Source organism: Anoplophora glabripennis, unplaced genomic scaffold (assembly GCF_000390285.2).
Source record: "Anoplophora glabripennis isolate ALB-LARVAE unplaced genomic scaffold, Agla_2.0 scaffold824, whole genome shotgun sequence".
Classification (NCBI taxonomy): Eukaryota; Metazoa; Arthropoda; class Insecta; order Coleoptera; family Cerambycidae; genus Anoplophora; species Anoplophora glabripennis.
This window is the reverse complement of record NW_019416920.1, coordinates 33,966-56,550: the sequence shown is the minus strand read 5'-3', so window position 1 is coordinate 56,550 and position 22,585 is coordinate 33,966. Positions and strand designations below refer to the sequence as shown.

The window sequence follows — 22,585 nt, the reverse complement described above, 5'->3', positions numbered from 1 at the left end:
CTGTGGCACTGTTCTCGCATCAGTTTGTGATACCTACTTTTGTTGTTATTTTAAACCATGTCCATTCCATTCGTTGGTTTTTTCGCACCTATCAAAGTAAAGTAGGCCAAACCCTATATCGACGCATTTCCCTTCAAAAGGATTATCCATTTATGCTTAAAAAATTAAGAAGTGCTATTTAATAAAAATGTCGATGACGTCATAGGTTTATGAAACAACGCAAAAAAAACGACAATTCCTATTTACTAATTGACATGTTTTAGCGTTTTGTGAAAACGCAACACAAAATAAAATACGAATTTTTTGCGTTACTTCTGGGACTCACTGTATATTGATGATACCTTGGAAAATAATCGGAAGAAAATGGATTCGTTCATAGACGTTTTTGTCAAGAGAAAATGGGATATGGACGACATTTATAGAAAGCCCGGATAGTATCTGAACCCTCACCATCATTCAGACCAGAAAAAAGAGATTATCGTCATCTTAGTACCACTTGCCAGTAAAAGCACTTGAACTATTTTATCTAAGATGTGCTTTCAGAAGAAATTAAAGCAAAGTATGATTGGATAAAGAGAAAGGCATGTTAGCATGAAGTTAAGCAAATACACGTATGCTGCAAAGGATTACAATGGAGAGAATTCGGAACACGGAGCAGATAGGCACAGCACATGTAATAGACATAAGTAATGAAAAATTCTAGCGAAAGAGAGATGTGATTTTGGTCAGGCTCAACAGAGAAGCAATATAAATTCAGAAGAACCAAAATCATTTCAACCGATACAAGACCCCAGAACTACCTGGAATTTGAACTGATTGATTTGAATTTGGACAACTCATGCTTAAAAATCAAAGACCGGTCACAGCTTTGACGTCAAACTAAGCACGAGAAGATTTAATTTTCAGTTCCAGAATTTCTTCTTAAAAAAGTGAATGTTTCTCGAAACGCCAAGAGTCTAAGCTGATGACGGGAAAATCAACCTGGAAATTGTTCAACCTATTATACATACCTATACACTTTCACTTTTTAAAATTATTCAAACGTAAAAGCACAACTTTTATATTTTTATTTTTGGAGAAGTTACTATCAAGATCAAGATATTTTATTTCATATATACTCCCACTTACAATTACCGGAATTTGTGGTGACGGAAATATAAACACAGGAAGCAGTTCAAAACATTTTCCGATTTCTGAATGAAACGTTATTGAAAGCTGTTAGTATACTTCAGACATAGTGAGTGATTAGACGTGCATGACAAAAAAGGTAACGACTTTACTATGCATTTGTTTTGTACCAATAGTTAATGCAAACATTTTTTAAAAGTTAAATGATAAAGTAAATATTTTTATTATTGTTTTTGTAGATTCTGAATAATTATCTCGAATGCAATTATTTTTCTCAGTGTTAAGTTCTGAATTTATTTTCCTTTTATTTTGTAGTAAAATTGTACTATCCTCTAATTTTTATTTTCATAAGTTTGCTTATAACTTACACATTATTTGTATCACACTCTCATATAATCATTTTGAATCACAATATACAGTGTATTTACGGATGTAGTTAAAAGGGAGGAAAACTTTTTTATTCTTCATATAATGAAAAAAAAGTTATTTTGTAAAAAACTCTGCTTTTGTTCAAATATAAAAAAATTGCTATTTTAGATTGACCTACATATACAGGATTTATTTTATCCTTAAAACTCAATAATTCGCTATTCAGTAGAGAAATGAAAAAAGAAATGAATTGAACCAAAATTAGTAATTAATATCACTTTTAATTCTAAAGAACCTTTTATAGAATTTTTCCCGATTTTTTACAAAAAAAGGGGTATGAGGTATTGGTATGGAGAAATTGAAAAAATAAAGTAAATAATTTTTTTCCAAATTTAGAATACGGAAATACATTTTAATTCTCAAATAAATTTTCCTACAAAGAAAATATTTTTTTGTTCCTGACAAGGCCCACCCGATTTTTCAGAAATATAAATATGTTACAGATTATCTTTTTAACGAAGCAGAATTTCATAGCGCGCAAAATTTTAATGCCATTATTACCAACATCTGTTAAGGGGATATGTAGACACTCAGTATAAACCAAATGTTGGAAAGCAATTGGCTATTTATACGTTCCTTAACTGGCATTATTAAGTTCTAAGGTTAAAAACAGATACTATTTTTATTAAAACTACATTTGTCTACCTCTGAACAGAACCAAAAACAAGAATTAGGACCTATTTTTTTAATCATAAAATGAAAAATAAAAAAAATTTGCCTCTGTTTAAATTACCTATTTATGACAATAGGAAAATAGCATTATGTTACTTATCTTACTTTTATATTTGAAGTATTTCAAATTACAAGGTGTCCGAAAACAATGAGCCATGCTTCAAGAAACATTTCTTTGGATACAAATGTTACTTTAATATATTTCAATAAACTTTAGCCTTATTAAGTTAAAAATAGTAACAATGCCTGAGATTTTGGGAAAACGTAGGTATTTTATGAAACATCATTTTTTTACCAAAAAGGTTACTTACGGACAGCAGTTTATTTGAGGTCATTCTAACCTAATTAAACTTTATTTTTTAAAAAGTTAAGCTGTACTTATTTTTTTTTACAATTTAAACTAATGTCGGCAGCTAAAGACCTTCGAATATAGTTATGTGAAATAAGAATTAGAGATGTTGAATTATTATTAGAAAAAAGTTTATCGAAATTGTGAAACAGTTTGACAAAGTTGGAAATTTAGAAAAGAGGGAATATTAATTAGGCCAAAAAACTTGCATTTTAGTGACACGCAACAGGTATATCTTTTTTACAGTAAATAAAAAAAGAACCAGATTAATTTTTCTGGTATATACTCCTAACAACCTTAATATTTTAGGAAAAAAATGAGCTTCGGCTATCCAAAAAACCCAATACCAAGTTTCCTTGAAATATTTTAAAAAATGGCGGAGTTATATTAAAATGCACATTTATTAAGACAATGACAGAACCTTCCTTTACTTTTTCGCAGTGAAAACGGAAAACATAGGCGCCCATGTGAACATCGGAATGTACTTTTCCTGTTTTGTCGAGGATTTTGTAAAAAATACTCAATAATTATGATTAATTCATGTGTTAATAGTTTCATAAAAGCATTCTGTGGGGTGTGATTATGTTTATAGTCACCTACGCGTTTTTTTTTCAATAGGCGTATAAAAGTTCAGGAAACATAATGATAAACACAGCAGGAAAATATGTGCTTTTTTCCTTATGCTGAATGCATTGTCAACTTGTAAGCTGTCTTATACTCTGGAGAAAACTTGTATAACTGGTACAGTGATATTGTTTCTAACTGGTTTAGATTTTCTAAAACCCTCGACAAATAAATTCACCGAAAATTACGTATAAACACCGGAAGGAAGCATAATTTTACCGAGGTATCTTTCGTTTCCGTATGGTTATATAAGTTTGGTAGTGGTTTAAACATAGAATAAACATTAAAACTATCAAAAATGCAGAAGAGTCTTCTTCGTTCAAATTTAAGAAAGTTTTATTTTATAGTGTAATTAAAAAATATGTAAACCTGTGTCTAATTATTAAGAGTTTAGAAGTTATAAGGTAATGAAGTTAAAAACAAGGACAAAAATTAATTTTGGATATACTTGGCTCAGAAAAAAATAATTCTTTAGATATTTAATAAGGTCATTAAACTATACTCTTTGATAAAAGTTTACAATTAAAAACTAATTCAGTGGCATAGATATGGGAGATTTATAATTTTTAACCTTTGGGTTCAAATCGGGAAAACATGGAGCCCGCACTGTAGAACGCTTACATCACGCCTACCTTTTGGATATCCTCCATTAAGTAATTGAAATTGAATACTTATCATAATTGTTTTTATCCGACATCTGAAAGACTAAGTTATAATAATAATAATAATTTTATTGACATTTATTATTTTATACTTATAGTACGATTCGATCCAAGTTAACTTGATTGTTACAAAAGTTACAAGGCGAAATATGTTATAAAGCACCCATATTTTACCAAAAAGTATATTCCAACACGTAAGCAAAAAAATTAAAATACATGTACTTGTCTGTAAGGGCTTATAAGGTAGATACCCTTGCGACACCTTTGATGCTATGTCTACCTCCAAATTCCTGTATAAACATTTTTCCTTGAAACTCAGAGAGAATACTTATTGAAAAGTATATTGAGTTATAAGGACGCCATTTAGAACAATTTTAATTTAAACATTCGATCTTAAAAAAATATTACCTTTTATACTTGGATTAGTGAACAACTCCATTTTTTTTTTGAAGATGTTTGAATCCGAGTGAGAAAGTTTAGCAATTTTTGGACACCGCCTATATTTACTTATCTAGAATCCATTGCATGCAGAATCCTAATAAAATGAAGTTGTGTGTATAAAGTTTTCTTGACCCATATTGCATAGGGTGTCCCGTGACTCGATGGCCATAGCTTAAAGTCGTATTCCTTGGACAATTTTAAGCCGAAAGTGCCTTATACACTTTGTCCAAAACTCAATAGTTAAGGAGTTATGGGCAATATTAAATTTAACAGTAAATAAATCTGGTAAAGCAAAGAGTATGTTGAATAAAGTAATGTAATGTTTTATTAATTACGAATTTTTTTATTGCTAGCAGAAATTTAATTAAAGGTTTGTTTGAAAATGTTCCCCCGCTGCCTCACAACACATTCTTGTTCTTCTAATAATTGAAGACGTAGCTCTTTGAAGAGCATCTGGGTCATCTCGTATGACGGCAGCTGCAATCATAATATTTTGAATTAGCTCATCTCTGGTTTGTGGTTTATTTGAATACAATAGAGTCACTAGACTTTTCATTTGTCACTAAAGATAATAGTCAAGAGGCGTTAGATCTGGCGACCTCGGAGGCCAGACAACTGGACCTCCTCTTCCAATACACCAGTTAGCAAAGTTGTTATTTAGATATTCTCTCACATTTACACTAAAATGCGATGTTAACCCACATGTTAACTCTATTCTGAAGTGGAACATCCTCCATTAATCCTGGCAACGCATTTTGTAAAAAATTTAGATAATGCTCGGATGTTAAACGTTCTTGAAACACGAATGGCCCAATAAGAAGGTTATTAAGAACACCGTACCAAATATTATTATGATTTCCAAAGGGTTCTCAAGTGTCGAATGTGAATTTCTGGTATTCCTAATTCCATCTTTATTAAACGTGGTTTCATCCATAAACATAATTTGTCAACAAAGCTGTGGGTGTGCAATCAACCAACGACAAAAGACAACACGTGCTGCATAGTCTACTGGTTGTAAATGTTGAACAGATTGTATGTGATATGGGTACAAACCAAAATTGTGTAATGTTCTCCACACTTTCATTCGATTAACATGAACACGATTAGATATTCTTCGTATACTAGTAGAGGTAGGTACTATTTTCATCATGTTAAGAATAGCTTCTTCTTCGGCAAGTTCTTACTGCACGGGACGTTTTGCAGTAGCTTTAGGAAACATACCTCTGTTTCTGTCAACTGACATTGCACATTTATGGACACTGCTTATTAGGTATTCTTCGATCAGGAAACCTGCGATGATATTCCGTCACTGACGCTCTTGCATTTCCGTCGCAGTATCCATAACTAAAGAGAATATCGGCATATTCTTGATTTGAAAACGTAGCCATGTCAAATTAATCTTAAAATTACAACGTCAAAGAATAAACAATGTCACCGTACATGCAGAAACCATACAATATGACAAAACAATTACATGGCCTACCAGATTTATTTACTGTTAATTTTAATATTGCCCGTAATTCCTTTTGGACAAAGCGTATAATGCACATTCGACTTAAAATTGTTCTAGGAATACGATCTTAAGCTATGGCCATCGAGTCACGGGACACCCTGTATAAAATATTATACTTTTCAGAATGGCCCTGGATATAGAGTCCGTTTACCTTTATCCCAAAGAAAATTCGACAATACATAAAACGGATAAATACGAGCTGGTTCACGATGAAGAAAATCCGGTTGCCATTTTCCGACGTGGATTGCAATTCACTATAGCTGTAAGATTCGCAAACCGCGGATTCGACAAAAATAAGGACCTAGTTAGATTACTCTTCGATTATGGTATTACAATTGAAAATGTTAATACACTTGATAATTTTACTATTTATTTTTAGGTCCATATCCAAATCCCATTAAAGGTACTAGAGGGGTGGTAGTTATTGACGCCACCAAAAAGAGGCGTATTGATGATGAGCAGAAGTTATGGTTTGCGAATGTTGTCAATTCGGATTCGGAAACTATTTCATTACAGGTAATCTGGGAATAATTCAGTTTTTATTATTCAAATTTGTCACTATAATTGAAGACAGTGTAGAACTTTATAGATCATTCTTTTGCAAATAGTAGTCGAAAAAATAATGTTAACACACTGTCTTTATCAAACACACAGCCAGTCATTTTTCATTGTTTGACCCTCGTTTATTTTGAAAGTTATTTATATAAAACAATTTAAGTTGTCTCTTATCCACCAATACATATTTGCCTTTTCCTCTCTTGGAGAATTTTATTGACACAGATTTTGTAAAACATATGACTTAAATTGATGCATCAGGTAATACATCGCTTAACCTTGCATCTCTTCAAACCTGTAATAAAATTGTCTTGGATTTTAGGTGTTTGCTCCTCCTACCATACCCGTTGGTCTATGGAATCTTCAAATCGAGACGAGCATTCTCAATTCCACTGAAGAACCAAAAATTTACAATAATGAAAACAGCTTGTACTTTTTGTTTAACCCCTGGAATTGCCGTAAGTTTATTCAATAGAACAACTTATACAATTTTAATGAAATAATATTTACTGTAGTTATAACCAAACTACTACAGCACGTTTATCTTTGTTTGAATTTTTTTATTTGATATTAAAATCATTCACGGGGCAAGATAAAATATAATTCAGTAGGCTATAGGACGATAATCTTGAAATTTTTAAATTTTATATACACTAATGCATCAAATTAAAGGGAAAAGAATTTCCGAAATTTTTCCGTGATTTTTGACAGACTGTATTTAAATGAAAAATGGTCGTGTCGGGAATGAAAAAAAAAAAGCATTTTGAAGTTTTTTTTGTTTTTTTGAAAAACCTTCCAGACGTTAAAGAAAACACAATCCAATTGTTTCCAGCACGAATCGGCTTTTTCGTCATATGCTTCTGTTCGTCATTTTAATTAAATTAAAATTAAAGTTGATGACCCAATCCAGATTTCGATCCCGATTTATACCGTTTTTTGAGACAAATTTCTAATTAATTCTTGTGCACTCTGTAATCACTTAAAAAACAGTTTTTTTCAAAACCCCTTTTCTTCTCTGGAAATAAATTTCGTCAATTTAAACGTTATTTGCGGTAAAAATGTGAGAAAATCTCAAAAAAAATTTTTTTTCCATTTTAATCATGATTATGAAGTGTTTAAGCTCAAAAACGTGAACCTTTAATTTTTTTCAAAAGTTTGTTTGAAACAAAGAAACAGTTCGTTAGATCGAAATGAAACTTCACTGAGTTCTACTGGGTATATCGAACTGTAAAAGTCATGCTTAACATTAGTCATTTCGTGAATATCTCTAATTCAGCCGTCAATTTTCTAAAAATTACCCTTCTTTTCCTTTTTTTTTAAATTCGTGTAAAAAATGAAAAAAAAATCCGAATAGTTGCGTGTTATAGGAAATTTATACACCCCTCAATTCGCTGTACGACCATTTGTCGCCGAGATATCGATGATTGAAGACAAAAGGATCCTTTTCCATTAAAAGTCCGATATTTCGATGAAAAATGGTCGTATCGAAATTTAAAAAAAAAAGGAAATTGAAGCTGAATAAACAAACTATCTGGTCCATCTGGCTTGGCTCAAAAAACAAATTTTTCAAGTCGGTGGACTCGGAAAAAAAAGAAAATTTGCAAAATTTTTTTGTCGCGCAATTTCTTAGAATTGCATGATAACCGTAGCTCCTAAAAAATGTCGACAGAAAGATCTAAAAACTAGAGTCTTAGAGCTTCAAAATACTTTTTTTAATTCCCGATACGACCATTTTTCACCTAAATTCAGTGCGTCAAAAATCACGGAAAAATTTCGGAAATTCTTTTGACCCTTTAATTGTTTGCATTAGTTCATTTAATTAAATATTCAAATTAAGAAAAAACGATTTTTATTGAACACAACACAGTGAAATCTTATACATATTAATTAGGACTCTCACTCTGCATAATGTGAAAAGTTTAAAATCTGTTGTTGTTAGATGATCTGGTTTACATGCCAGATGAGAGGATGCTGGATGAATATATTCTGACTGACGTTGGAAAGGTTTGGGTAGGCCCGTATGGTACCACCAAAGGTCGCGAATGGGTTTTTGGCCAATTCGACGCGTGTGTTTTGCAGGCCACCATGTTAATGTTTGAAAAATCTGGATTATCCCACGCCAGGTAACTAATATTAATTGTTTTAAGCCGGTTTTGAGAGTCATAGCATTACAAATTCGTTGCTGGTAAAATTCATATTAGAATGTCTAACATTATAATAATGCTCTTTCAAGTGCAATATTTAACATCTACTCTTTGAATATTGAGAGCCCTAGTATCAAACGTGGCTATCTCCACCATTTTCACTTTTTGGTAAAGCGCAGCATAGTTTCCAATAAAATAAAATGGTGAACTATATCATATTTTAAAGTCAATATACTTTAATTTTTAGCATTTTTGGAAAAATTAAGGAAGGAAAATAAATGGAGAATGCCGTATTTGATACTGACAGTTGGATTTTGCCGGATTTGATACTAAAGTTTGTATATACCTAATATACAGAAAAATCTTTGGGTTCAACCCATCGATTCAATCTCGAATGAACAAGCTTTTCTGAAATTATCAAATTCGGAGTCAATATTATAATAAATTTAAATAAGTAGTGCTAAAATCTACAAAAAGCATTTTTGAATTCCATTATGAAATTGGCCCTTAGAAAGATGGATCATATATCAGCACTTAAACCGTTTTAATTGAAATTGTAATATTTAGTATCTATTTAAACGTTTTTAGTTGATGTATCGTTAGTAACACATTCCATAAATGCGATCTACCTATTATCTGGAACTTATTATAAAATATCAACATGAAAATGATGTGTTATAGCCGTGGTGATCCAATCAAAGTAACCAGAATGATTTCCAAAATGGTCAACAGCAACGACGATGATGGCATATTAACTGGAAGATGGGATGGTAACTATGAGGATGGTACCGCTCCATCAGCTTGGACAGGATCAGTTCCTATTTTACAAGAATATTTAGACACGGAAACAGCAGTTAATTATGGGCAATGTTGGGTATTTTCTGGCGTTGTGACAGCAAGTAAGATACTTTTTTTCAGTCGAAATTATTGCTTTTGAATAAAACTAACAAAAATGTTCTTTCACATTCTTTGTAGTGTACTTAAAACTAGTCAAAATAAATGAAGTGGTCCTAAATTGTCTCTAACAGTTTCTTTGTTGAAAATTATTTTCTTACAGAAAAGTCTTTGTTATGAGTTTTCATTTCATTTTTGTAATTTTAAGTAGTGGAAAAGCTTCCTGCAAAGTGAATACAAATACTTCTTTTTCTTGGAAAACAATGTAATTTCAAAAATAATGTAATTGATGAAATAATAAAGCTTAGTTGTACCCCTGCTGAACTAAGTGTCGTATAAATAAATTATTATTTTTAATAATTACTAGAAATCAAGCAACATTTTTTTGCAGTTAGTTCATCTTATACACTGTAGGTACTGATTTGAAGTGTTCCACTTAGATTTTTCTAAGGTGTTTTTGTTGATTGAGTCAATAATACTTCAATTTTAGAATTAAACACTAGAAACTATTGAAAATTAAAACAGTATTACAGTAAATTTATAACTCACATTTCTAAAGAAGTTTTTCCCCTGTCTCTATATGTCAGTCATGATAAAAGGAATATTTAGCAACTACCACAAATTTTATAAAACAGTACTGGGGGTTATCTACAGAATGCTGCGGTAGTTGCTTCTCGAAATAAGAGGAATTACGTTGTGGCATGAAATTTCCGAGAAGTCTATTATAATTGGAAGCATGATTTTCTTGGAAATATTATTGTTATTCGAAATACGTTTCGTTTCTCATTACTCTCTGAAACCTGATTTACATTTATCAATTTTTGTATCCATAAGTTGTTCAAGAAATTGGCCAAAGGAATGAATTTTACACGTCAAAATAATAACAAAAAACTCAAATATTATGCGATTTTCATTTGTTTTCAAGTTATAGGGTATAGTCTTTCCGATCTCAATTGAAGACCAAAGAGCTAGCGAGTATGTACCAAATTCGGTCGCTACGCAACAACTCGGCACTGAAATATTTGAAAAACTTGTTTCCATATTTATTTAGCCATACCCATATACAGGTCTGGTCGTCAAGTTGAAGAATGCAAGCGCGGGCAAACGCCGCATACACACAGCCGTACTGGGCGACCGGCCATAAATTTCAGTTGTTGACAAATTGCCTAGCAGTGCAGTGAAGCAATGTGGTATTTGGTGTGATTCAGGTAATTTTAATTTCTTATAGGCACCTCTATTAACCATTCAGATTACAACTGCGAAAGCGAGAAATAAGACGGACATTTTGTTTACAACATGGCATTTTGCAGACCTTTTGAAACGGAACAAAACGAAATACCGCCAGACAATAGTGAATTAATAGAACCGGTTGTTGATGAAACAGATTTAGAATTTAAGAATAAAGATTTAAATGTTCAATGTCAGCCTCTCAATTGTCTAAAAAAGGAAGAAAATGACAAATCAGATAATGAGATTATAAATATAATTCACATATTAACTAAAGTTTCAGTGTTCACAATTTTTCGTGTTATTAAACAAGGTGTTATAGATCATTGCGTAAAGAGGAAGCGAAAACAAAAATTTAAAAATATCGATGACATGACGAAAGTCGTAATTCGGACCATTTATAATTTATATAAAGAAAATTGAGGACATAAATAATTAAAATATGTATATTGTTGGCCAAATGAACGTATATTAGAAATTTTCTATACATTATATACAAATTATTATAATTTTTTTATATTTAGCAGAAAACTTTTTTAGGAACGCCTATGAAAGTCATTAAATTTTATTGCTAGGCGTTTTTATACATCTTCAACCAACTTCGGAAAGACTATAAGTAATTACAAATTTAAAAAATTTGAATCAGAGTACCTATGTCATGTTCCAAGTTCAATAGTAGGATATTTGTTAGTGTAATTTTATGTTTAACATTTGATTATACGTTTGTACGATGAAAGTGTTACAAAATGCCAAGAACATATTAAAATTTGGAGTATGCAAATATGGTGTTTGTTTATGATTTTTGTAATGGTGCTCCTGAAAAATATCGTCAACGGTTTCCATATGACAGATGTCTTGATAAAAACATATTTATCAGAGTTTTTAACAAATTGTGCGAAACCGGAAAGCTTCCCAGTGCTAATGTAACATATGAAAAAGTAGAAAATATGCTGAGTCTAGTAGAAGAAGATGCAACTACCAGCTGACGAAAAATTGCTACTCAATTGGGCATTCCACAAATAAAGAGGCATACAAATCGTGCTCGTGAAGACGAGCAAGCTTATATCCGTACCAGGTACAATACCTACAATCGGAAGCGTATCGAGTTTTGTCGATAGATCAATAATAATCATCTTGTTGTATCCCTCATACTTTTTAAGGATGAAGCAACATTCATCAGTAACAGTATATCTAATACACGGAACTCTCATATATCGTGAGCCTAAAATTCTCACGCAACACTCGAAAGTAATTTTCAGCATAGGTTTTCGGTAAACGTGTGATCGATGGTTACTTAATTGGCCCTTTCATTTTGGACAATCGACTCACAGGAGACCACTAATATTTATTTTTTTTATAAAATGAATTACAAGTTCTACCAGAGGATGTTCCTATAAACATGAGAATGCGAATGTATTACCAGCACGATGGAGCTCCTGCACATTACGCTCGTCCAGTTAAGCGAGGTTTTCATGGCGTTGGATTGGCCGCGGTAGTCCTATTAGTTGGCCTCCAAGATCTCCAGACCTCATATCACTAGATTTATGTTCATGGGGCTGATCCAAAAATGAAATGTACAAATTTAGAGCCAACACTCGGGGGGCACCAATTATCATCAATACTGCAACACTTATTAAAGAAAGACGCATGCAGCAATCAGGAGAGCTACAAACGCCCTTCATAGATGAAGCAGAAAGTGTTTAGAAGTCAATAGTGGTGGTTTAGAACATACAATCTAGGAACACTATGATTAATAGAATATCAATAAATTATTTTTTTATTGAAATGTAGTTAATGGCTTGAAAACAATTGAAAATCGCATAACAACATTTGAGTTTTTTCCTATTATTTTGACTTGTAGAATCCAGGGTTTGGTGCGATTCTTCCGACTCACCCTGTATATGGTACATGTAATACAATAATTGTCGTAAAATTTTCTAGTTTCAATAGTGACCAAGAAATTGGAGACAATAGAACTGGTTCTAATTTTTTGGCCAATTTTAGAATAATCAATGAGACATATAAGTATCTATCACAACAGATGAGTTAGTCTGGCATAAATTATAAGAACATGATGGTTTTTGATTTGCTGTTAGTTATTATGATTGTTTTTTATTCCAAACATCAGTGGCCATAAATTTAATAAATATATTATTAAACTTAAGTATCTAATAACTTCTTAAATAACCAATGTTCGCATTCAATGTATTTATTTATTTGTTTGTTGTCATTTGTAAATAAAAATTTCAGTTTGCCGCGCGCTTGGAATTGCCTCAAGAGTGGTGTCCAACCTTGTTTCTGCCCATGACGCTAACGCGACTTTGACCGTTGACAAATATTTTAACGAAAACAATGAAGAATTAACTTATGATCCTAATAATGCAATGGGGGAAGATTCTATTTGGAACTATCATGTCTGGAACGACGTATACATGGCTAGACCCGATCTTCCACCAGGTGGGTACATACTAATTGTAAGAAAATCTCTTTATTATTCTATAAATATGTATAAAATTTACGCAAGAAGTAACTTTGATAGAGAACACATGTTTTTAATTAAAAATTGTAAATGCCTGGTAAATGAACTCCGTAGATTTGCTGGCACATACACACTCTATTGTCGAAATTTTCCATGACCAACTTTAACTTTTGGGGTTATTTCAAAGGAGTTGTTTACAACTCTTAACACCTAATATAGGAGAGGAACTTTGCAACCTTTCAGTTGATTATGTTATTTATTATGTTTATTATGGATACGTAAGTAGTTATTTCCAAAAACTATGAGATATGTGTTAATAAATATTTTATGTAATATCTTCATAATCAGACACAATTTCGACTTTTGAGAGTTGCGTGTAAAAATTCAAACATACAGAAAGATATTCACAAAGGGTTGTAGTAAAATGAACGCCCTGTATGATTTAACCTAATAGGAACATAATCACTGTATACTTTATGAAGAGAAACTAAGTAACAGCAAATTTTGCTCAAATCGGTTAACTGGGTTTTGAGTTAAGGAGAAAACAAGAAATAAAAAAGAAACTTTAACACCCTGTAACTTTTTTTGCGACATTTTTCGTTTAAGCAAGTTTGGTTAAATCGACACCATTTGGGTTATGGTTATGGTATAGTAACATTCGTTAGGTGATACCCTGTATACAGTGACGGATCTATATTAAAAAATATATACAGGGTGTTCTGAAAACACTAGCATAATTTCAGGACTTGATAGAATTTCAAAAAATATGACAATTTGTTCCTATGAACCATGGGCGTATCTTTTTCCGTTTTAAAGATATAGGGCGTTGAAAATAATTTTTTAGAATCTAGTTTCGGTCCTATCTTCCACAAAATTGGACCGAATGAACTGAAATTTTGTTATGTGGGGTTTCTGGGGATGCTAAATGCTCTGGAGTTATTAATTTTTGGCTATATCATACAGGGCGTTCAGTGCAGTACTCCGCGGGAACGTTTTAAATCCTAACTTTTTCGAGGTTAATTTTTTTTTTGCCCTTTTTGTCACTTGCTGTTATGACAAATTTTATTCTAAACAAAATAGGTGCTCTTGTAATAAATGCTAAAAAAAAGCCCGTTTTCGAGAAAAACAAGGCATAGTGCGCCGAAGTCAAGCAGCTAGTATCCTAAATTGTTGTTTTTTATTTCAAGTAGGCTTTAGCACCTAGTTGCTATTATTATTAGTTTTATTAATAAAACTCGAAATCAAAGTTATTCTTAGAAGTAATAGTTAGTTTATTTCTTGAAAAGTTTAACACATACTGAATACAATTGAAAAAAAAAACAAGAATAACTAATTATTACTAACAGAAAATTAAAATTCAAGGAAAATAAAATCAGAATAAGTGTTCGAAATGTTCTCCATTTTCACTAATACAAAAACGAATTCTTTTTTGTAATGAAAACAATGTATTTTTTAAAAGTTCTGAATTGTCTTTTAGATGGTTGAAAACATCAACAAGCTTTTGTGTCCGATGTTCTGCTGAATTTATTTCTGTTTCATATACTTCTTGTTTGGCATAGCTCCAAACTACATAATCAACGGCATTAAGGTCTGGTGACCTTGGAGGCCAGTGAATTGGAGCATCTGCACCTCGACCGATCCATCGCTCAGGAAAATTTTCATGAAGCCATTTTCTGCATACCCGAGTAAAATGTGGTGGAGCGCCATCATGCATGAAATAATCATTATTTCTTGCTAATAGTGGAATATTATCTTCAATAATTTCGAACAGACTATTTCTTAAAAAATCTAAATACTTTGTCACATTTAAATTACTATCCAGGATGTGGTAACTGATTCCCTATAGTGGCAGCAGCCCAAACATTTACTTTAAATGAATGTTGAAATTGGGACTCCTTTTTGGCCCTAGAATTTTGTTCAACCCACAGATGCTCATTATGACTTTTAAACACTCCTGTTCGAGTGAAAATCGCTTCGTCTGTAAAAAGGATAGATCGTAGGAAATTCGGATTTTCATTTTGTCTTTCTTCCAGCAATTGACAAAAGTCTGTTGGGAGTTCGTAATCATTTGGTAATAACTTTTTTATATAATGATATGGGTGAAAATGTTGCTCTTTTAAAATTTCCCAAGTAGCACACACGGACACATTTGCTCTTTGTGATAATTTTCTGATACTCACTGAGGGCTCCTGAAATACCATATCTAATATATTGTCCTCCTTTTCAGCAGTCCTTGTAGTTCTTGGTCGTTCCGAATTTACTTTTTTTGGCTTAAACGAGCCTGTCTCCCGGCATCGCCTTTCAACGGCCAAAAATGTATTTCTATTTGGTAATCTGCGACCAGGAAATCTTTCCGAATATCGCCTCACAGCAAAACTGTTCCCTAAATATTCGCCTAAAGTCAGCAACATATCGGTATATTCCGAGTTTGAATAATTATTACCGGTATTCATATCGTAGCAAGTAGAAATTTCTTATTACACGAATTAAAATAAATACATGTTCTAATAATAAAAAACAACAATTTGGGATACTAGCTGCTTGACTTCGGCGCACTATGCCTGTTTTTTCTCGAAAAAGGACAAATTTTAGGACTTCTTGCAAGAGCACCTTTTTTGTTTAGAATAAAATTTGCAACAACAGCAAGTGACAAAAAGGGCAAAAAAAAATTAACCTCGAAAAAGTTAGGATTTAAAACGTTCCCGCGGAGTACTGCACTGAACGCCCTTTATGATATAGCCAAAAATTAATAACTCCAGAGCATTTAGTATCCCCGGAAACCCCACATAACAAAATTTCAGTTAATTCTTTCCAATTTTGTGGAAGATAGAACCGAAACTAGATTATAAAAAATTATTTTCAACGCCCTGTATCTTGAAAACGAAAAAGATATGCCCATAGTTCATAGAAACAAATTGTAATATTTTTTGAAATTCTGCCAAGCCCTGAATTTATGCTAATGTTTCTCAGAACACCCTGTATATAGAACAAATTTTTAAGGCCTGTAACTTTTTCAAGAAGCAAAATGTAGTAACATATTTTATGCAATAGAATATTAATCTATTTTCCTGGTGAATTTACCAAAAATTCAAACAACGGCTTGCTGTAATTATCTAAAAATTTATTTCAAAATATAATTAAATACAAAATGATATCGGCAAAAATTTTTTTTCCACTTGTGCTTATTTATTTCAGGCTATGGTGGCTGGCAAGCTATTGATGCGACGCCTCAAGAAACATCTGAGGGATTCTACCAATGTGGACCATCATCTTTAGAAGCCATAAGGAAAGGTAATGTCGGATTCAATTATGACATTCCTTTCATGATTGCCTCTGTCAACGCAGATTTAATGAGATGGAAAGAAGACAAAACTTGCGAAATGGGATATTCCAAAATCTATTGCAACAAATATCAGTAAGTCAGAGAATTTCCAAAGCAAGTAAAGATATAAAAGAGTAGTAGTCTTGAAGTATTATAATGATTCAGCACACATGATATCGTATAATTTCAGAGTAAATTCGTCTTTCTATTTGTTTAGTTACTTTCATTCTTACTTAGAGAAGCTTAAACTAAATTATTCAATCTCGTTAATATTCCAGTATTGGTCGATTTATCCTTACAAAAGCCCCTTTCATGTTTGATCCCAACGGAGATAGAGATCGACTGGACATTACTTCTCAGTACAAGGCGAAAGAAGGCACCGAAGCAGAACGCCTCTCTCTGTTAAACGCTGTCAGAGGAACTGAGGCAGCAAAGAGATTCTACGCCTTACCAGAACCTGAATTAGAGGACATGGAGTTTGATTTACAGGTAGATTATTTATAAAATATACAATTTCACTGAAATAAACAAAGGTACTGACACTAATAACAAAAATACAACAATATAAGATGGAACGTAAACGTTTCTCTTAATTATTTTCATCATAATTCTATTTATTAAACATTATTTTGACTTTGGAAATAACCTTACTAAAAATGTAATTTTCCAATTAGACATCGTAGTGAATTTCAACTATTTGAAGCAATCCTTCAGGTTCATAAAATGAACTAATTTGCCATTTAACATTCAAAAGTTTGTAAGTATCTAAATAAAGTAGTGATCTTAATCTAAATATTGAAGATAGAAACAATGTTTCTTCATGTTTTCATAAAGACGGTTGCGGATTGATTTTGTAAACTACGATAACTCAGATAAGTCGAAGCAAGAGCTGACGTTTGTTCACAGATTTTGATATTTATAGACCGTCAGAAACTTCCACTAAAACTGTCGCCAGTGTCAACAATTAGATGGACCCTCTTGACTACCTTTTACCGACGAATCAAATTCTTATGCTATTGACTATTTAAGATCGTAAATGTATTCCATATTATATTATTCTGGTATAGATGTGTATTTTATTTTTCAGGAACTTGACAAAATCAAAATTGGAGAAAACTTCAACGTTATTGTCAAAATCAAGAACAAAAGCGACAAAGAACGTCACATCAAATGTGCACTATCCGCAGCTAGTGTTTACTACACTGGCGTGAGAGCCCAACGAATTATCAAACAAGAAGGTCAATTTGTAATGAAACCAAACAGTAGTAAGTATAATTTTCACGATAATCGTCTTAGGAAGTACGGAAGTAATCGAAAAACTTGATATACAAAGTGTTACAGTGTCGTTGTCATAAATTATCATCAGAACCGATTCTTCTCGTCAAACCATTTTTTCCTAAAACGATTTCTGAGGGCTCTGTGATTCTTAAAAAATTTGAAGTAGTGAAGTAATAATGCGATAAAATATACAGGATGTCTCCGAAAGATTGGAAAATCTCGATTGAGCTATGCAAATGTTGCTGGTTTCAAAGATACAGAGCCTTCAGTGTTTGAATTTTATTTTAAAATTTCTCAATAATTTTGAAAAGTATCAGAGTATGAACATATAAAAATTGGCGCACAGTTGTGTTTTTTGACATGACAAATAAAATTTTTTAGCTAATTTTGGCGTTGCTTGTATATGGTGTCAGTTAGGATTTCTTTTGATAAATAGAGGAAAATTGCCTTTAGAATTATGGATAGTGTGTATTGAAAATTTGATAGAACGTCCTTCATTCCATAAATAAGTTACTCTTGTTCGTTTTCGATATCTCCTTGTTATCAAGATATTCGCATAAACAAATTTCAATGCATTTCGTTTTTAAGCAACTTTTAACCCTTAAATTAAATTAACGCGATTTGACAACGAGTGTATGAACCAACAACTTAAAGGGAAAGTTAAACATAAACCGTTTAAAGAGAAAATAACAAACAAAACAGAAAAAAATTGGAAATATAAGAAATATCTACTTAGGACTAAAAATTACTAATTATTATAAGAATTGTTCAAAATGAGCACCGCCTTGCCTAATACACTCACGAGCGCGGTTAATTAAGGATGGCTGTACTCTCCAAATCATTTGAATATTATTTTTTATTTCCTGGCTATGGTAGAAATTCCTTTGCCGCAGTTCATCTTCACTTGCCACAGAACTTGCGTAAACACGTCTTTTCAAATCACCCTAGAAGTGGAAATCCAAAGGATTTAAATCTGGTGATCTAGGCGGCCAGGACACTGGACCTGACCGGCCTATCCATCGATCTGGATAAACCCTATTTAAGTACTCCCTAACTCTTAAACTAAAATGAGGTAGAGCACCATCCTACATAAAGCACATATTAATGCGTGTTTGTAAGAGAAGATCCTCTAATAGATTGAGTAGTTGTTCTTGGAGAAACTGTAAATATCTCTGGCTATTTTAGTCCTGTAGCCAGGGGGGTCCAAATTGCCTCCTTCAATTAGATGGAGTTACCCAAGTGTTTTTTATGTATTTTGAGCTGCAGAACACGAATTTTTTGGGTAGAAGTTTGCCCGGATGTCGATAAGTTTTTTATTAACAAAAAAATTGCAAAATACTGAACACTTAGTTTTTGGCAAAATAAAAAGTACTTTCTTGTTATTTGACCCATTTTAAGAAGAAAATGTCTCTTGCAATTTTTTTGTTAAACGCATAGTTTTCGAGATAAACGCCGTTAAAAACTCGAAAAATGCGATTTTTGCGATTTTCAATTGTTAATAACTTTTGATTGAATAGGTATTTTGTAATTCTGCTGACGGCGTTTGAAAGTTCACGTTAAATACTACAAATTATGAGTAATTGCAGTGTGAAAATTTGTTTTTTCCACTGTTATTTGAAGCTATAAACAAATAGCGATTGAGCGTTCAGAAGGGTGCGCCGCCATGTATGTAAGAGAGCGGTTGCCTTCTTACAGGCGTTTAATACACGATCTTGACGCGTACTCTTCATTTCTAGACCAAAGAAACGATGAAAACTGAACGAAACATTAACAATTTAATGAAAATTGAAATATTACAATAATTAAAATTAAAATTTTTTTGACAAATAATGCAAAGATCTGATTTAATTAAGCTATTCATCTTGTAACATGAACGTTAATAATTCTACATCTTCAGTGCAATTTTGAAGCGCGACTACAAACAAGTTTTAAAAATAAATGACAATCGTTTAAAACAAAATGCATTAAAAAGGCGCGGAAAATTTGAAATATCAAAGATATAATGTTTGCATGGTTAATTCTAATTTGCTTTGTAAACATTATTATACGATTTATATGAAAAAAATTAGCGAAATTATATTAGTTTTATTTATAAACGATAATAAAAAAGTTTATACTTACTTATATTAAAAGCGTAACATCGTATAATTTAGGTGTTTTTATAATTATTATTTTTTAAACTTGTATAATAATTTTTATTATTGTAATATTACAAATTTTCATTAAATTGTTAATGTTTCATTCTGTTTCCATCGTTTCTTTGGTCTAGAAATGAAGAGTACGCGTCAAGGTCGTGTATTAAACGTCTGTAAGAAGGCAACCGCTCTTTTTAACGGCGTTTATCTCGAAAACTATGCTTTAACAAAAAAATTACAAGAGATTTTTTCTTCTTAAAATGGGTCAAAGAACAAGAAAAAACTTTTTATTTTGCCAAAAACTAAGTTCTCAGTATTTTGCAAGTTTCGACATCCGGGCAAACTTCTACCCAAAAAATTCATGTTCTGCAGCTCAAAATACACAAAAAACACTTGGGTAACTCTATCTAAATAAAAGAGGCAATTGGGACCCCCCCTGGCTACAGGACTATTTAGTCTAGGTGGTAATTCAACAGAGATATTTTTCAAAACCACTTGATTAATGACAACATTTTTCAATACAGTTTAGGATTTTCCACCATAGCCGGGAAATAAAAAATAATAGGTATTCAAATGATTTGACCAATCTTTACTTTCCCTTTAAGTAGCTTTTTGGAAAACTAAATAATTTGGTTCATACACTAGTTGTCAAGTCGCATTTGTTGAATAAGGATTAAAAGTTGCTTCCAGCAACCGACATTGCACAACTGGTTACCTACTGGTAACGAAAGTCGTTGAAACAGAATGTTTTTTAATTAATCTTGATCTGTTTTAATAATAATCCATAATTTTATCGGAATTTAATTGCCAACGTGAAAGAAATAAAGTTACTGTTCCAAATAAAATTACTGGTCATATTACTTGTAATCGTATATGAAGACACTGTACAAAGTGTCACATAAATAATAGTACATATTTGCAGAGTAACTTTCTCGGGTGGAAATATACTAACTTAGATTAAGTTACCTCAGCACATTTTGGTTGCCTTAAAAAGTAAACGATTTTTTTCATTCATTTTTCAAAGACGGGACTTTTAGATACTTAAGATATTTGACATTGATACGGCGGAAGGGAATGAGGTGGCCGAATATGAATATTATTGTTTTAACACTAAAGTCACTAATAATAAGATCACCTTAAACAGTTTTTTGTTTTCATATTTTTTATATTTTGTGTAAGTAGATATTTTGAGAAAACAGAGGTTTTCTTTAAATGCTACTTTGTTCACTGTAAAAAAATGTACCTGAGTTTGAGGTATTCGAATTTAATTAAATTTCATTTTTTCGTTAAATTCGCAATTAAATTAAATATTTCTACAATCTCTGAATGCAATACTTCGAAAGTATATTAACAGGGCTCTAATCTCGGTTAGTATTGATCTTAAAATGGTGATAAAAAATGTTTAACGTAGTTGCAAAGTTAGTAAAAGAGTGAAGTTTACTTAGAAAAATATCAATCACACAACTGTCATAGCTGATGACTGTAGTAAAAATCTGAATTAATTTTTCTTTATGCATTTTGGTGACATATATGAAGTAGGTACACTTTTTTTTTAAAGAAAGTAAATTGGCGTTTTAAAAAACACCTGCCTTTTCAAAACGTCTATCAACAGAAAAAAATATTACAAGAACATAAAATATTGATTGTTTAAGGTCCTGAAAATTATGAGCTCATATTCATAAATAATAAAAAAAATGTCTTTAAAGGTCCGGAACATTTGAAGAAGCAAAATTTCATTGTAATGTAATTGTACTTTCACCCAAACATATACCATTACTTAAGAAGCATCCTGTATAAATATTTTTTAATATAGTTTGTATAGAGAAAATACTATATGAACCTTGTCCATCCGTAATTAAACTGAAAATTAGCTATTAAGCTATATCTACCAAAATATCTTTTTCCTTTCAGGTGAAGAGTTAAAATTGAATGTTACTGCAGACGATTACTTGGAAAAATTGGTAGAATACTGCAATATGAAAATATATGCCATTGCTACAGTTACAGAAACAAGACAAACCTGGGCAGATGAGGATGATTTTCAGGTCCTCAAACCTCACATCCAAATAAAAGTAAGTCAACGCAGCTATTTAGAAACCAATAAATATGAGGGTAGGAATTTGAACATTTTCAAAGAATTGAAATAAAATAACAGTATAAAAAATGGTTTTCGTGTACTATGATCTCAAATCATTAGATCAATAAAGCAAGCAAAACCAGTAATTACTAGCTACATCAATTACATAATACATATTTTTTTAAGATTCCTCCAGAAATTCCCTTAAAGAAAACCACCACAATAACCCTCAGATTTGTGAATCCACTGAAGAAAGTTCTGACAAACTGTAAGTTTAACATTTCCGGATCCTCTCTTATCCGCAATCAAGTTGTACCATACCCGGATGTGAAGCCAGGTGCTGTAGTCAAAACAGACGTAGATATAGTTCCGAAACTTGATGGGGAACAGAAATTGATTGCTACATTTACATCTAAGCAATTATTGGATATCGTAGGTTCGGCAAAGTTTGAAGTTATTGATGAATAATGAAAGTCACCAAAGTACGTGAAGAAGACAAGTATATTTCATAGATTTAAGAATTTAAATATAGTTGATAATGATTAATGAGACATTCTTTATAGCAAACTTTTTTGCGACAATAAACTAATGGCTTTTATGTTTTCTTGCTTATAAGTAAATGCTTTCATATAAAATTGGTTGTTTTATTTCTTTCG

General features: G+C 31.8%; 1 protein-coding gene across 1 annotated transcript; it reads left to right on the top strand.

The window, feature by feature from the left end:
- Positions 1-1,188: 1,188 nt before the first annotated feature.
- Positions 1,189-22,564, top strand: LOC108912790 (hemocyte protein-glutamine gamma-glutamyltransferase-like). Its single transcript, XM_018718177.1, has 12 exons — positions 1,189-1,267; positions 5,942-6,144; positions 6,198-6,334; positions 6,696-6,831; positions 8,313-8,496; positions 9,199-9,416; positions 12,889-13,095; positions 16,313-16,532; positions 16,718-16,928; positions 17,527-17,704; positions 21,764-21,924; positions 22,116-22,564. The coding sequence occupies exons 2-12, from the start codon at positions 5,943-5,945 to the stop codon at positions 22,395-22,397; spliced, it is 2,136 nt and encodes a 711-aa protein (XP_018573693.1). The 5' UTR covers positions 1,189-1,267; position 5,942; the 3' UTR covers positions 22,398-22,564.
- Positions 22,565-22,585: the final 21 nt, after the last annotated feature.